The sequence below is a fragment of the Pelophylax lessonae genome, assembly GCF_965119305.1.
Source record: "Pelophylax lessonae genome assembly, chromosome: 1".
Taxonomy (NCBI): Eukaryota; Metazoa; Chordata; class Amphibia; order Anura; family Ranidae; genus Pelophylax; species Pelophylax lessonae.
This window is the reverse complement of record NC_138768.1, coordinates 300,437,405-300,455,383: the sequence shown is the minus strand read 5'-3', so window position 1 is coordinate 300,455,383 and position 17,979 is coordinate 300,437,405. Positions and strand designations below refer to the sequence as shown.

General features: G+C 43.0%; 1 protein-coding gene across 4 annotated transcripts in view; it reads left to right on the top strand.

The window, feature by feature from the left end:
• The window catches only part of ACACB (acetyl-CoA carboxylase beta), a 224,839-nt gene that overhangs the window by 81,449 nt on the left and 125,411 nt on the right, over window positions 1-17,979 (top strand). For all 4 annotated transcript variants that reach the window (XM_082243009.1, XM_082243007.1, XM_082243006.1 and 1 more), the window contains 6 exons: window positions 1,558-1,690; window positions 11,743-11,881; window positions 12,104-12,213; window positions 13,083-13,164; window positions 14,093-14,191; window positions 14,326-14,435. In XM_082243009.1, the coding sequence (XP_082099135.1) occupies window positions 1,558-1,690; window positions 11,743-11,881; window positions 12,104-12,213; window positions 13,083-13,164; window positions 14,093-14,191; window positions 14,326-14,435 (673 nt within the window). The remainder of the gene's footprint in view (window positions 1-1,557; window positions 1,691-11,742; window positions 11,882-12,103; window positions 12,214-13,082; window positions 13,165-14,092; window positions 14,192-14,325; window positions 14,436-17,979) is intronic.

Sequence of the window (17,979 nt, the reverse complement as noted above, 5' to 3'; positions counted from 1 at the left end):
CTTATTCCCTTTTATTCAGCACAGTTTTTTTTTTTTGCTTATTCAGATATATCCAGTCTTTACATTAGTGAGCGTAATAATTTTTAGACTTCTTGGAAGGTTTGTACATTGTTTTACCCTATATTTCTTATTGTTTGTATCTAATGTCCTTGCGTTTTTTTACACTGCTTGTATCTTTTTTACTCCGAATAAATTTCCACTTGTTAAAAAACATAAGTCTCTTGGTCTCGACTACTGAGGGACTGAGTCTAGAGCTGAGCAGAGCATTGCAAGATCACTCCACCAGGGAAGGCAGTGGGCAGCAGCAACCAGCTGTGCAGCAACATGTGGGGTGGCCGCAGAATGTACATGCGCCTGAAAATGAAAAAAAGGTCCCTCCACTGCTCTCACCATCACATCAACAGAGGGGCCAGGGAAATTGTATGTATACACCCCCTAAGCTAGTAGGAGCTAGGATGTAATTTAGAAATCCCTATTTTTTTATTCTGCACAAATGAACTGTGGAGCTCCCCATCCCCCCTTTGTTGAGCTGATGAGGCCGGGCCCCGTACAACAGGACCGGTTGTACTGCCTTATCAGCTGCCCTGCAGATATGCATTGTGGTGCTCTGTGTTATAAAACCGCAGGTGCATTCATTTGACTGTTCTCAAAATTAATAGTCTGCTTCATTACAACACATGTTGATGTATCTATTGATGTAAGACAATGCACTGCAACAATGTAAATAGATTTCATGGTCAGAGCTGAATAAATCCCAAAATATAACATATTAGGATCCATTCACACTTATGCATGTGTATTTGCCCATTTATTTTCAGTGATATTCAGTGCAAGTCCACTGGACAAATATCTACTTAATTTTTTTTGGCAATTCATGTAAAAAAGAGTAGATGCGGAAAAAAATGTATTTTAATGGCCCATACACATAATCAGAAAATTGTATGAAAAATACAGATTTCTAAAGCTTTCGAGAGCTGATCACAATAGTTCATCTGATATTATCCAATGGGACAAACACAAAAAATGTTCTCGTACGATACGAGATCAGACGATTTTCATTTAATTAGTACATTTGTCGTTTAAAAAAAAATACAAATACATTACATCACTTACAAATTTTTATTCTGTCGTACGAGAATTTTCAGAACTTTAGTAACCTCATTGTGTGTACCAGGCATAAGGCAGGTTTGTTTGTTTACTCCACTTAAACATTTGGGGTGCCCAGGGTAACAACACAGGGGTACAACTGGGGAAGCAATTGGGAGACAGTTGTCACTCAGGAGATTCCTGAACATGGGCCTTCTTGTCAGGATCACCATATATTATTTTTAATAAAGACTAAATATTTAAAAAGATTGTAATAAAATGTTAATTGTTTAGATAATTTTTCTTTTTTTGGGTTTAAATCTACTTTAATAAAGTAATTTTCTGTACTGGTGTCTTTACAATGTCAAATAATGTGCTGTCAGAACAAACTGTTTTATTTTATACCTTGTTAAAAATTGTGCTGTTCGTAAACACCTCCTCTAACATCTTTATTTTTCATTCTCTGAGCAGGTCCAGCATGTCTGGCCTACACCTAGTAAAGAAGGGCCGAGAACACAAAAAGCTTGACCTACATCGAGACTTCACTGTTGCTTCTCCAGCTGAGTTTGTGACACGCTTTGGTGGTAACCGCATCATTGAAAAGGTACGCACAGTTTTTTATGCTCTTAGAAAAATAAGAAATTGATTAGCCTAGTCCAAAAAATTTTTTTTTCCCAAAATAGGATTCATTTATTAGAAAAGATATAAAAGCCATATATCACAACAAGTTGGCATGACAAAGCACAGTATCAACAATAATAAAAAAAAAAGAAACTAGGTATACTAGATCACAGGAGTAGTAATAATGGAAAAATCATAAGCATATTTTAAACAGATGCATATTGCTCAGTTGGAAGGCAATGGTTTTGAAAGCAATAGCATAGCAGGAATGTTAAGAGTGTGTATATGTAAATATACTGCCTCACGGTACCTGGTTTTTAGCACCAAGGGGCCGCATATTTACGTGAATTTCAGCCTCGTGACCTGCACGCTCCCAGCACAGATACCTTCGCCTAACCGAACGCTCCCAATCGCTTGTTGCAATCGGGATTTTCCAGACCAAGTGGCAGCCAATCACGGCGGTCACATGATCTTAAGCCGTGCCCCACTTCCCGGTGTCGTAAACCGTTTTAAGGGCTAGGAGGCGCCAGCGCTAAGAAGTAATGCGGGCACAGACAACAGTAAAAACTGACAGGTGTCATAATCTATCGCTATTCTATTCAAAACTAAAAAAAAAAAAACTGTTTAAATTTTGACTGTTTCATTATTTTCTTTCTGGCTTGTTGACTATTTTCCTACACGTTTAAGCCCCCTTTACACCTGATAGTTTTGTTAATAATTTGTATAACTCACTTTAAGACACACATTAAAACAACGCATAGGTGAGAAACTGGCCTTACTCTAAAACAGTGTTTCACAACTGCAGTCCTTATTCTCCCTTAAAATGATTGTAAAGGTTTGTTTAATTATTTTTTTTTTAAATAACAAACAGGTTATACTTACCTGCTCTGTGCAAGGGATTTGCACAGAGCAGCCTTGATCCTCCTTTTCTGGGGTGCCCCGGCAGCGCTCTGGCCAATCCTCTTCATCAGGTGCCCCCACTGAAAGCTGCTTTCTATGGGGGCAACCGTGCGGGCGCGCTCACGAGTCTCACTGCTGCGTGCATTGACACAGACAGCAGGACTTGGCCCTGCCCCCGGCTCCCATGTCACTGGATTTGGTTGACAGCAGTGGGAGCTAATGGCTCCTGCTGCTATCAGTCTATCCAATGAGGACCCGAGACAGCAGCTGGAGCAGCTGGGCTCGTGGTCGTCGCTGGCATGATCAGGTTCAGGTAAGAAAAAGGGGGGCTTAGGGAGGCAGCTGAAGCACAGAAGGTTTTTTCTCTTTAATGCATTAAGGTGAAAACCATGAGACTTTACAACTCCTTTAATAAGTTATGCATTAAAGTAACCTTGTGCTTTGTCCACTGGAAGCAAATAACACATAGGTCATACAACAGCCAGTACAAAGTGTCTGCTTTTAGTTTTACAGTGTCCTTTTATCTCACCAATATGCTGTTGGAGCCACTTAAAAATTGTTATGCAATTATGTAAGACTTCTTTGACTTTTTTGGTCTTTTATGTTTGTAGGGGATGGGAACTTTCACAACTAGAGAGAGTGCAAAATCTGGTGTAGCTGTGCATGGTAGCCAATCCGATTTATTTTAAGTTTTACAAATACAGAAGTAAAAAGAAACATACCAGTTTCCATAAGTGGGTTACATAGTAGTTGAGGTTGAATAAAGACAACAGTCCATCCAGCTCAACCTGTACAGGTGTGTGTGAGTCAGTGGCTCGATCATTTCCCATAACCCTCATTGTTTTGATCTTTGAGATGCACATCCAAGAGTCTTTTAAAAGTGGCCATACTCCCCGCTGCTACCACCAGTTGTGGAAGAGAGTTCCACATTCTCACTGCCCTCACAGTGAAGAACCCCTTACGCAGCTTAAGGTTAAACCACCTCTCCTCTAATCTCATTGTGTGGCCATGTGTCCTCTTGCACTCCTTGAGACTAAATAGTTTTTTTTTTTCCTATGCTGGGATCACCATTGAGGTATTTGTAAATCGCTATCATGTCCCCTTTCAAGCGTCTCTTCTCCAAGGAGAATAAATTAAGCGCTTGTAATCGCTCCTCGTAATTAAGGTCCTTCAATCCCCTAATTATTTTAGTTGTCCATATTTGGACTCTCTCCAGTTCCCACACATCCCTTCTGAGGATTGGCGACCAGAACTGGACTGAATACTCCAGGTGTGGCCGGACCAGGGTTTTATAAAGTAGAAAAAGGAAGGAGTTGGGACTTTAAATGGGAGACAAGACCCGGCTGGTGAAAATGTAAAATAACCACATTTATTGTTGCATATTAAATATATAAAAACATAACATATTGCAAAATATATAAAGTAACTGGAAATATATGAGCTAATATGCAGTTCCCAAGTCCAGATTACAGAAAAAACCAACATTGCACAATTCCATGGAGTAGTAAAGTTTGTAAAACACTTGATAATATAATCGCTGCATCAAACAGGCTTAACGCTTTTCGTGGACCTAATATTGCCACTTCCTCAGGAGCAGGTACTTTGATGGGCTAATGACAGGTACTTTGATGGGCTAATGACAGGTACTTTGATGGACTAGTGACAGGTGCTCTTTATTGGGGGGGGGGGGCAATCAGTGTGGTTGGGGTGCACTGTAATTGGTAACTAGCTGTTACCACAATCTCCTCCTCACACAGGATCAGTGTGTGAGGAGGAGAACACGGTGACAGCTAGTTACCGTGTTCTCTGTTGACATTTGTGACCGGCTGTGATTGGACACAGCCGGTCACATGGTAAAAAGCCAATTTCATTGGCTGCTTACCTTGATCGGGGTTGGGCTCAGTCCGAGGGACGAGCCTCACCCCCGATCGCCGTGCTGCGTGCCCCCGGGGGCACGCAGTAGCGGCGAGACCGTGCGCCCGTCCGCCCGGATCTAGAAAGACACCTTGCCGGTGTCATTTGTCTATAGGGATGTGGTTAAAGTCCCAATTCCTTCCTTTTTCTAATTTAACAGGAACGGAGGAGCATGGCATGCTTGACCTTGCACCTCATTTATAGTCCCCCCCCTTCCAGGGTTTTATAAAGTGGTAGGATTATAGCTCTATCTCTGGAATATATCCCCTTCCTTATGCATGCTAATATTCTGCTGGCTTTGACAGCTGCAGCTTAACATTGCATGCTATTGCTTAGTCTATCTTCTACTAGAACCCGCAAATCCTTCTCCATCCTGGATTCCCCCAGAGGTTCCCCTCTAGAGCAAAATTTGCGTTTGTTTTTTGCCTCCAAGTGCAATACCTTACATTTCTCTACATTAAATCTCATTTGCCACGTAGTTGCCCACGCTGTTATTTTGTTCAGGTCATTTTGTAAGATTTCTATATCTTGATGAAAAGTTATTGCCCTGCATATTTTTGTGTTATCCATGAAAACTGAGATTGAGCTACTGATTCTGTTCTCTATGTTATTGATGAATAAATTGAACAAAATTGGTCCCAGGACTGATCCTTGGGGGACCCCACTTACCACTCCAGACCAGTCTGAGTATACGTTATTTATCACCACCCTTTGGACACGCCCATGTAACCAGTTTTCTATCCAAGAACAAATCTTGAGGTCGATGCCTGCAGACCTTCGTTTGTAAATTAAGCATTTGTGGGGAACTGTGTCGAATGCCTTAGCAAAATCCAGACACACCACATCCATAGGCCTCCCCCTATCTATCTCACAACTCACCTCTTCGTAAAATGTTAACAGATTGGTTTGGCAAGAGCGTCCGTTTGTGAACCCGTGCTGATTACTGCTGATGATACTGTTGACCTTCGCAAATTCTTGGATATAGTCCCTTATGATCCCTTAGAATAATCCACATACATTTGATGTCAGGCTGACCGGTCTATAGTTTTCTGGAATATCCCTCCTTCCTTTTTTGAATATTGGTATCGCATTAGCTTTCCTCCAGTCACCTGGTACAGTTCCTGTCAATATATTGTCTGCGAAGATTAGGAACAGCGGTCTAGATATAACCCTACTGAGTTCCTTGAGTAGTCTCGGGTGAAAGCCATCCGGTCCTGGTGATTTATTCATGTTAATGTTATCAAGTCTTTCCTTGATTTTGCCCTCTGTTATCCACTGCGGCAAGTCTTGTGATGTTGTGTTAACCAGACAGTCAAGGTCAGTATACCCCTCCTTTTCGTGTGTAAAAACCGAGGAGAAGAAAGTATTTAGCACAGTTGCCTTCTCTGTGTCCTCCCATCATTGTTAATTATGTGTCCAACGTGCTCTGACCTCACTTTTTTGCTATTAATGTATTTAAAGAATTTCTTAGGGTTTTTTTTTTTTACTCTCTCGAAGTAATTTTTAGTCGTCCTGATTCCGTTTTTACATTTCTTGTTATGTTCCTTGTATTGGTGGAAAGCCGATAATGTCCCCTCCATTTTATATTTCTTTAAAGGCCATTTTTTTCGCTCCAATAAGCAGTTTTACATTACGGTTTAGCCACCCTGGTTTGACCTTGGCTCCTCTAAATTTATGTCCCATTGGAATGCACTGTGCAATACTTTTGTTTAATATGTTCCTAAAGCATTCCCATTTTTCCTCCGTGTTCAATGATTCTAGGGTTAGGTCCCAGTCTATGTTCTCTATTATAGAGAACATTTTAGGAAAGTTTTCCTTGAAGTTTAGAGTCCTTATGTTCCCCTCATGCCTTGTTGTCCTATGATTTACTATAAATGTGATCATCCTGTGATCGCTAGAACACAAGTGGTCCCGTACTTCTACATCTGAGATTAGACCCGAATTGTTCGTAATTAATAGATCTAGCAATGCTTTTTTTCTAGTAGGAGAATCTACCATCTGAGACATGTACAGTCAGGTCCATAAATATTGGGACATCAACACAATTCTAATCTTTTTGGCTCTATACACCACCACAATGGATTTGAAATGAAACAAACAAGATGTGCTTTTAACTGCAGACTTTCAACTTTAATTTGAGGGTATTTACATCCAAATCAGGTGAAAGGTGTAGGAATTACAACAGTTTGTATATGTGCCTCCCACTTTTTAAGGGACCAAAAGTAATGGGACAATTGGCTGCTCAGCTGTTCCATGGCCAGGTGTGTTATTCCCTCATTATCCCATTTACAAGGAGCAGATAAAAGGTCCAGAGTTCATTTCAAGTGTGCTATTTGCATTTGGAATCTGTTGCTGTCAACTCTCAATATGAGATCCAAAGAGCTGTCACTATCAGTGAAGCAAGCCATCATTAGGCGGAAAAAAACAAAACAAACCCATCAGAGAGATAGCAAAAACATTAGGTGTGGCCAATTCAACTGTTTGGAACATCCTTAAAAAGAAAGAACGCACCGGTTAGCTCAGCAGCACCAAAAGACCTGGAAGACCAGGGAAAACAACTGGTGGATGACCGAAAAATTCTTTCCCTGGTGAAGAAAACACCCTTCACAACAGATGGCCAGATCAAGAACACTCTCCAGGAGGTAGGTGTATGTGTGTCAAAGTCAACAATCAAGAGAAGACTTCACCAGAGTGAATACAGAGGGTTCACCACAAGATGTAAACCATTGGTGAACCTCAAAAACAGGAAGGCCAGATTAGAGTTTGTCAAACAACATCTAAAATAGCCTTCACAGTTCTGGAACAACAACCTTTAGACAGATGAGACCAAGATCAACTTGTACCAGAGTAATGGGAAGAGAAGAGTATAGAGAAGGAAAGAAACTGCTCATGATCCAAAGCATACCACCTCATCAGTGAAGCATGGTGGTGGTAGTGTCATGGCGTGGGCATGTATGGCTGCAAATGGAACTGGTTCTCTTGTATTTATTGATGATGTGACTGCTGACAAAAGCAGTAGGATGAATTCTGAAGTGTTTCGGGCAATATTATCTGCTCATATTCAGCCAAATGCTTCAGAACTCATTGGACGGCGCTTCACAGTGCAGATGGACAATGACCCGAAGCATGCTGCAAAAGCAACCAAAGAGTTTTTTAAAGGAAAGAAGTGGAATGTTATGCAATGGCCAAGTCAATCACCTGACCTGAATCCAATTGAGCATGCATTTCACTTGCTGAAGACAAAACTGAAGGGAAAATGCCCCAAGAACAAGCAGGAACTGAAGACAGTTGCAGTAGAGGCCTGGTAGAGCATCACCAGGGATGAAACCCAGCGTCTGGTGATCTCTATGCGTTCCAGACTTCAGGCTGTAATTGACTGCAAAGGATTTGCAACCAAGTATTAAAAAGTGAAAGTTTGATTTATGATTGTTAATCTGTCCCATTACTTTTGGTCCCTTAAACAGTGGGAGGCACATATACAAACTGTTGTAATTCCTACACCATTTACCTGATTTGGATGTAAATACCCTCAAATTAAAGCTGAAAGTCTGCAGTTAAAGCACATCTTGTTTGTTTTATTTAAAACCCATTGTGGTTGTGTATAGAGCCAAAAAGATTAGAATTGTGTCATCATCCCAATATTTATGGACCTGACTGTAGTTGTCCTGTAAGACATTCATGAAATGACAGGCCTTTACTGAGTGAGCTGCCCCCTCCTTCCAGTCAATATTGGGATAAATGATGTCCCCCATCATGATGACTTGTCCCTGCTTAGCCACTATTCCCAACTGTGAAAGAAATTCTGGCTCTACCTCCTCGCTTTGGTTGGGGGGCCTATAACATATCCCCACTATTACTTTCCCCCTTACTTCTTCCTTATGGAGTTCTACCCACCCGGATTCCACCTCCGCCCTCGTCCCTTCCATAATGTCAGTCCTCTCTAACACCCTTACGTTGTTTTTGATATAGAGACATACCCCTCCCCCCTCTTTTGCCTTCTCTGTCCTTCCTATACACAGAATACCCTTCAATATTTTCCAGACAGTCGTGTGACGGGTCAAACCAAGTTTCTGTTATTCCCACAAGATCTATGTCCTCTTCATGTAATAACAATTCCAGTTTCTCCATTTCATTAGTTAGGCTCCTGGCATTTGTGTATACCCCTCTTAGTGTTGTTGGAGTTAATAGTGATTTATCATTACGTTTATTCCTGCTTGGTTTGTCTGCTCATTCCCCCCAGTAGTTGTCGTTATGGTTATATTGTCACTGATGACCCCCATAATAGCTTCTGTCTTTTGTTCACTACTAACTGGCACTACCTCTGAACCCTCCTCCCCAACACCTAGTTTAAAAGCCCCTCCAACATTGTGGCCATCTTTCTTCCCAATAGAGCTATACCATCCCCATTAGGGTGCAGCCCGTCCCTACTAAAGAGCTGGTAACCGACTGAGAAGTCAGCCCAGTTCTCCAGGAACCCAAACCCCTCCTTTCTACACCAGTTCCCCAGCCACTTGTTCAGTTCCCTAAGCTCCTTCTGCCTCTCTGCTGTGGCTCGAGGTACAGGTAGTATTTCAGAGAAAACCACCTTGGAGGTCCTTTTCCTCAATCTATTCCCTAAGTCCCTGAAATCTTTTTCAAAGTAAGCTTCCTCTTACTTTGTCATTGGTGCCTACATGCACCATGACCGCTGGGTCCTACCCAGCCCCGCTCAATATACTGTCTACCCGATCCGTGATGTGCCGAACCTGAGCGCCCTATAAACAACATACTGTTTGGCGACCACGGTCATTTTGACAGATAGCCCTCTCTGTCCTCTTAATAATTGAGTCCCGTACTACCACTACCGGTCTAACCTTTCCTTAGTCTCTGCCCTCCTCCTTCCTGGAGCCGTCGCTTCCCTGGCAGCTAGGGGAGGGCACCTGCTCCAGCACTGCCACCCCTGGCATGATATCCCCATCATCATGCAACTTGGCATATTTGCTGGGGTGTACTAACTCAGGACTGTCCTCCCTAGCGCTCTTTCCTCTTCCACTCCTAACTGTCACCCAACTGCCTACCTCCAGCGCCTGCGTCTCCACCCTTCTCGATGCTGTCCCCCGCCAGCACCTGCTGGGTAATGTCCAAGCTCCTTTCCAGGTTGTTAATGCTGCGCAGTGTTGCGACCTTGTTTTCTAGCTTTAGGATCAGTGCTTCCAGAGAAACAAGTCGCTCACATCTCACACAGCAGTATTCGCCCTCGATTGGTTCTTTAAGGAACGCATACATGGAGCAAGATGTGTACTGAGTGGCATCCCCAATTCTGTTGGACATTATTACCCTCTATTCTATGGGGATAATAATATCCTGCTAATTTGTTACCTACCCTACTCTAGCTCCCCTGATACTAAACCTACTCCAGTTACTTCAGTCACTCCTTTCACCTGGCTTTCAGTCCCAGGATGCTCCCAGTCTCAGGTTACTCTTGTGTCACCAGGTACTAAGGAACTCCCGCCCGCTAATGTACTCCCTGTCGCTAAGGTACCCGCAGGTAGTAAGGTACTACCAGTCGCTAAGGCACTCCCAGGTACCAAGGTACTCCCAGGTACCAAGGTACTCCCAGTCTCTAAGGTACTCCCAGTATCTAAGGTACTCCCAGTCGCTAAGGTACTCAGAGGTACTAAGGTACTCCCAATCGCTAAGGTACTCCCAGGTGTTAAGGTACTCCCAGGTACTAAGGTACTCCCAGTCGTTAAGGTACTCCCAGGTACCAAGGTACTCCCAGTCCAACTGCTTGGCCGCCCTGGTCTGATGTCAGATCCTGTCTTGCCCCCCCCCCCCGTCAGCCTCTTTTCAATCAGTCTGTGCCTGTGTGCGATCCCCCTCTGCCCCCCCTCAATCAGCTGATCAGCCCAGCACCCGCTCACTGTTTACTACTGTCTCCTTCTGTCAGAGCCTCTTGTCAGAGCCAGTCTGTCCTCAGCCTCTGCTCGCCGCAGCCGCTGCTGCCTGTCACTGTTTCCGGTCCTGGCCTGTCTCGCTGCTCAGTTTCCGTCCTATCAGCCCCTCAGCCCCCCTCTGTGTCTCCCCTGAGCATCTCGTGCACTCGCTGCACTGCTCTCCAACATCTCTCTCCTCTCTCCTCCTTGTTGCGCTCTCCTCTGCCTCTAGCAGTTGCCGGAAGCTCAGCATATGTGACATACAATGCTACAAATCAAGACTCAACAATCTTAATGCCAATAGGTCACATTATGCCTAAAGGCCATGTCCAGAAAGGGCAAATTTAAAGGATAAGTTCACCTTTGGGAACATGTTACATGTTTCACCTGATTTTAGGGTGGAACATGCAACATGTTCCCGTTATTCCCCCCCCCCCCTCGCTGCAGCAGCAGAACAGAGAGAAGTTCCCCGTACTAGCTTCCAGTTTTTGAAAGCAAGGCAACCGCATCATTTATACACCGCATTATTCATACACAGAGATCTGTGTATTAATTAACAAGTCCTGACAGCGGCTGTCAGCTTGTAGCTCTTAGTGAACTACCCAGGTGCTGTGGAGCGCTGTGGTAGTTCATTGAGTCTTCCTGTCAGTAAATCTCGGCTTACCTGTAAAAGTTGTACGGGTAAGTAGATACACTGACAATGTAGAGGAGACCTGCATGGCATGAGCAATCTCCTGGTCGCTGGTACAATGCTTTAGAAGGCTCTTACTACAAAAAATAATAAATGCACATTTTTTTTTTATCTGCATGTATTATTTTTTGTACAAAGGTGAACTTCTCCTTTAAGCTACAGTCACAAAAAATAAGCAGCAAATTAATCCAACTGGAAATACAATAAAAGGAAGGGAGTGGGGGAAACAACAACAATATAGATATAATCGGTGCAAGCATAGGCCTGCTAATTCCGGTAGATGCAGAATTGTATAAATAGGCAGCCTGGAGAACATCTATGAAACCAATCCGCTTCTAACTTCAGCTTCTTCATTTACCCTTTAACAAAATTAAAAACTGGTAGCTGATTGGTTTCTTTGCAGAGCTGCATCATATTTTGCACTCTCCATAGTAAATCAACCCCGGGATCTCTTACTATGACATTTAATATGTATCAGTACCCTCACCAATTTGTTGGCTCTGCTGAGTTAAAAAAATAAAAAATAAAATAACTGTATTAAAGTGTATAAAGCATGTTAGTAATGCGCTTTGTTCAAAATATCTAAAAAAGAAAGTAATATGTCATTCACTTCAGGTACTTATTGCAAATAATGGCATTGCAGCAGTCAAGTGCATGCGCTCTATTAGGAGATGGTCATATGAAATGTTTCGAAATGAGCGAGCAATACGGTTTGTGGTTATGGTTACCCCAGAAGATCTCAAAGCTAATGCAGGTATGTAATGGAGCCTAAAGATACTATAGCAAAGTTTTAATGTGTTGGATTTAAGGTAAAGGAAGAAGTGAACAAATCCGCAAATATGAATTAAATGATAAATAAATACGATGTTTTTCATTTTGTCTGTTTGTCCACCTTCTGTGGTCTTACTGAAAGTTAAGGGGGAATGTTGCACCAGATCTTGAAGTACATTTAACAGTACCTGCTCTTCATATTTAGAGTATATCAAAATGGCTGATCACTATGTGCCAGTGCCAGGAGGACCAAATAATAATAACTATGCCAATGTGGAGCTGATTGTTGACATTGCCAAAAGAATTCCAGTTCAGGTAAAGTCTGCTGAGCATTTATGTAACACTTTCCACTACTCAGGGTTTTTTATCAGTGGGAACATGGGGGAATGCAGTCCCCGCACCACCTCCAGTACTGAATGTACTGTATGTAATGACAAGGGGTACTGGAGGGTCTATAGATGCTGGCTGCTGGGGGATCTATTGTTGCTGGAGGTGTTTTTTTGCATGGTGCTCTATTGTTTCTGGGGACGTCTGTTGTTGCTGTTTGCTGTGGGGGGGGGGGGTGCTTATATTGCTGGGGGGAGGGATCAACTGTTGCTGAAAGGGATCTGCTAATAGGGGAAGGGTCTATTAATGTTTGCTGCTGGGAGATCTGTTGTTGCTGCTCAAGGTCTGTTGTTGCTGGGTGGTATTTTTTTGCGGGGGTCCATTGTTGCTGGGGGAAATGTATTGTTTCTGGGAGGGTCTTTTGCTGCTGGCTGCAGGGGATCTATTCTTTTGTTTTTCTTGTTATTAACAAATTCCATACAAATTACTTAGTACCACAAAATGATACTCTGTTTTCTCTAAAAGGGGCAGTACTGACAGGTGGGTGGGGGGTAGAATCAAGAAATTGTGCTCAAGGATGGGTAGGGGTGGTGACAAGAATTGACTCAGAAAGGGGGAGTTCCTACACCTATTCTCTGAGAAAAAAGCCCTGTCCCTACCTATTTCTCATTTATGTTTTGCTTGTATGAATCATTGCTTTTATGTGATGAATAAAAAGAGTTGCTAGTGATAGGTGCACTTTTGTATTTAGGCAACTCCTTTTCCAAAGTACAATTGCATATGCTTATCATTACAACCGCATGGTAGATAAAGATGTTTTCAGCATTTGCTCTAATCAGTGTTTTCTTATACTGTAGGCTGTGTGGGCAGGCTGGGGCCATGCCTCAGAAAATCCCAAACTTCCAGAACTGCTGCATAAACAGAACATTGCATTTATGGGTAAGTAATGCTCCCTAATCAGAAAATAGTACCGTAAGGGAGATCAGTAGGACTAACTTCACAATGGATTGATAAAACATTGAATAAAGACAAAACATAATCTGGCCACACATAGTTTGAATGTCCTCCAATTCCTGCTGCACTGGCTGAAATTCAAGCTGTGGGTGGCTGTATGCACCACCTGCATCCACAAAAGTTGAATGAAAAATTAAAGGATCCAGGTTGGAAAATTTTTGTCTGAACTGAAACTACATCTATTCTGATACAGTCACTGTTTGGGTATTCAAGTACTAGCAGAAGCTGCGTCTGCTAGAATACAATAATGGATCAGTTGCGAAAACCTATTCTGAATCCTCCCTCAAATAATTTAGCTGCTGGGATAAGAGCACTGAATTTATACGCTGACAAGAAGTATGCTGATTGGAGGAGAAGGCAGGTTGACAGAGAGGTGAACTCATCGCTTTGCTGCTTCTCCTTTCACTGTCTTGTAAAAGACTGGGACAGGCCAACAGGCCAAGGACATCCAAATAAATTATAGCTTTGTTACTTTATCATTTTAATATGTTCATCAATTGTATCTTTTTTTTTTTTTTTTTTTTTTTTTGGAGTTCTTTTGCTAAATCAAATCAACATTTGCAGCTTGGATAGCTGTTCATTTGTTTCCTAAAAAAGACTACTCGAATGTTTTTCTGTGTGCACTTTTATTTAAAGTAGAACTGCAAACAAATTATAATTGGCTAGGAAGGGAAGGATTAGAATCTTTATCAGATTTTATTGCTGTCTCCTGGGCCTGGAAGTAAAGGGAAAGCTTTCTCAATGGTAACACAGATGGTAATAAAAACCTGACAGAGGTTCTAACCCTTGCCCATTCCGATAAAAAATATTTTGTTAAATTCATTTTTATTAATTTGACATGCTTTGTGTGTAGGACCTCCAAGTCAAGCAATGTGGGCACTGGGAGACAAAGTGGCTTCAACAATAGTTGCTCAAACTGTAGGAATCCCAACCTTGTCGTGGAGTGGAGATGGTATGGCTTTTGTTGTTTTATGGCACTGCCAAGATTATTTGTAGTATCTGTTTATGTAATGATACATTTTGTTCCAGCAGTTTTCCTGCAGTTCTCCTCTTTAGATTTTCTGACCAACATTTTTTGTGCTATAGGTCTACTTCTAGAATATAACGCAGAGGACAAACAGCAGCAAAGTATTATCTGTGTTCCCACTGACGTGTATGATCGCGGTTGTGTGAAAGATGTGGATGAAGGTTTAGAGGTAAAGATTCAAAGCTCTGATAGAGTTGTAAACACAGGCTGCAGCTTGGAAGAGAGCAGTGTGTACAACAAGATTTTATGAAGCATTTGCAAAGCTTATGGCAATCTTCGTTGAAGCACCATTCAGCTTGGAAATGTAAAACACACATCTTAATTGGAGTGCTCACTGTCACTTTAAACAAGCTGCTAACAGGCGCCAGCAGGGACGGCACCACCATAAGGCAGCTTAGGCAGCCAGCTTAGGGCGTGGGGGTGGGGTAGTAAAATCAGCACTACTTGAAACCTGTCGAAAGCCTGGTAGTAGAAGTGAAAGGCAACACCCCTATTAAGATCTATGTTTATGAACGTGTCCAAGATGGCGATCAGATCGGAGGCAAAGGCTGGCCATACATGTTCAACTTTTGTTGTACAATTTTATGTTAGATCCACCACAAACCACATAATATGAGGTCAAAGCTAAACAAAATTTTCACCTGTATCCAATTAGGCAGGCCTTTGTACTTCATACTCGAAGGTAAATTTCAAGAAAATTGTACAGAAAATTTTATGAAAATTGTATCATGTATGGCCAGCCTAAGTAAGGGAGCTCCGTGCTTAGCCTGGCCTATAATCCTGTCTCCCTGCAGATTTCTTACCCGCTGATCACTGGATTCCACGCCGCTGGACCCCTTACCTGCAATGACCAGAGGAAGATCTTCATTGGTGCCTCAGAAAGCCTCCACATTGTCATCTACTACACCTGGTGCTAAGAAAGCTGGGCCTCGTGTGCTCTCTAATATGGCGACCCGGACAGAGGATGCAAACCCAGCACTCTGGGAACAGGACAACTTTGCTGCCCTGATGGAAGCCATATTGACCTGCCAAACCACCCTGATGGAGAAAATAGATTTTTTACAAATGGACATCGGACTGATCCGAAGAGACATGAATGCATTTCGGTCCAGACTTTTCGGAGGCCGAACGTCGGGTGAGTGATGTGGAGGATACTGTGAGAGATCATACTGCCGCCCTTCACACCCTTCGTACTAAGGTGAAAGCACTTGAATATAGGGCTGAAGACACGGAGAACAGGAATCGGAGGAATAACCTCCATATCCTGGGCCTACTCAAATTGGCTGGAGATCCTAACCCTGCTTCCTTCACTGAGCGGCCCCTCACACACTATTCCCACAAGCAGGGTTCTCACCCTTTTTTGCTGTGTAACGGGCTCATCGCATGCCAGCTGCCTGTGGAGTCCCGGGTGCCCCCCGCGTGCGTTTATCATCCATCTCCTGTACTTCAGAGATTGTGATCTGATCCTCAGAGAAAGCAGCAGGTCAGATGGGCTGCGGTTTGAAGGGGCCAGACTAATGATCTTTCTGGATTTCTCGGTAGAAACGCAAAGGCTGCGTAAATCCTTTGATCATGTCAAGCTTGCTCTGAGAAAAAAAAGGATTGAAATTCAGTATGCTGTTCCCGGCCCACCTGCGGGTACAGGATGGTGAATCCCTGCGTTTCTTCACCTCTCCTGAGGAAGCTTCTTATTGGCTGAAGTCTCTACCCAGGCCTTGAGGTCTGCTTGAACGCTGTTACTTTGCTTCTAAAACTTCTATTTTGAACCTGCTGACACTTCCTGCTACAGGCTGTTGAGATGTAGCTTTCTGTGAGCTCCTCTCTGAACACCTTATGGTCCTAGCACTGGATGCGGATGATGACTGTTAGACTACATGCTTTGTTTGGGATTTCAAGCATACCCTTGTTGTGGGGGGGGGGGGGGGATTGGGACATGTTGGGGCTGTTTCTGTTACTGTTTTCCTTCTCCTTTTTTTTTTTTTTTGCTGGTTACATTTGAGGTATATGATACATGCACTGAATGCTACCCAATTATGTGCCTTGACCCATTTTATTCTCCGTATATGTGGTGAGCTGATCATTGTGGGGTTTACATTGGGTCCAGGGGAAGATCCACTTTTGGGTGGGTGGCCCATAATACTGTCTGCTAAACTATGGCCCCCTAAAGTTGCTGACTTGGAATGTGAGAGGCTTGAACTTGTAGATTAAGCTCTCTGGTGTTCATATTCCTTAAAAGGTACCACCCACACATCTGTATCCTTCAGGAGACGCACCTTACTGGAGTCAGAGTTCTCTCCCTCAGGAAACCATAGGTTGGCTCGTATTATCACTCCACTTTCTCCTCATATTCTAGAGGAGAGAGTATCCTGGTCTACAAAATGCTTCGTTTTATCCTGTTCGATCTTCACCTGGACCCAGATGGTCAGCATGTGATCGTGTCGATATGGTCATTGTCTGGATATACATACTTCTGCCGGCGACCATGACAATACTCCACAAACTTCAGACTATCCTGGCTCGGTATCCTACTACCAATGTAGTTCTAGCAGGAGACTTTAATATATCGCCTAATCCTGGCTTAGCTAGGATGCTCCCTGACCCGGTAGTTGACTCGCCATTATCTCGCTGGGCAATGATACTTGGTCTGCTTGATACGTGGAGATGGAAACATCCAAGGGAGAGAAAATACACATGCTACCCTATCTCGAATCAATTTGATTTACATATGTGATTACCTATTATCTCGTGTAGTGATGGTTTCCATCTTGTCATGTGGCATTTCAGATCATGCCCCGGTTATGGCGATCCTTAACACTGACTCTTGGGACTGTGGCAACTGTCCCTGGCAACTGGGTACCTAATGATCACTCTTTTTCCCCTGCTATGCTCTTGGATGCCTTTAAAGCATATGCCAGGGGCAGATACCAGTTTACTATAGCGAATGTTAGGAAGAAGACCCGACTTTTTGTATCTGAAGCTGAGGCTCACGCTGGGGCACTGGAGACGAAGACCTCGATTACCCCGGATCAGAGTACTTATACAGATATGCTATCTGCCTATTGGGACTTGGCTCTCCTTCGGGCTGACTTCTGTAAAAGGTTTTTTCTGGCCCAGTCACAACTAATATTTGAACAGGGTAAGCGATCAGGTACAGTAGGCTTCTTGCTTGGCTAGCGGCAGAAAGTACCTGTATTGCAAATATCAGAACAGATAGAGGTACCCTGATCTCAGACCAGGCCCAAATCAATGACCAATTTAAAATGTATTATTCCCATCTTTACACCTCCATAGCGACTTACTTTCCTAAGGAGCTAAATTTAATTTTTAGCTGAGATTAAATCCATCCAATTTGTTCCCACTAGCTGACCAACCCCCCCCCCCCCCTCTCTCGGCCCACCCCTCTACAATAGGTATCTCAGTATAAATACCTGGGTATCTTAGTAAGTGCCAATTTTTCCTGATATTTAGAGGAAAACTTATATCCCGTGTTGCAAGATTTAATCCTCAAGTGCCAAGCATGGAAAACACTTCCCCTGACCTCAGTGGGATGAGTAAGACTCCTTGAGATGACCTTTCTTCCAAAATTCCTTTATGTATTTAGGAATACCCTGGTTCCTATCCCAATTGCATTCTTCCACAAATTAGATGGAATCATTATATCCTTTATTTGGGCTGTGGTGGTCCCTTGGATAGCCAAACATAATCTTCAGCTT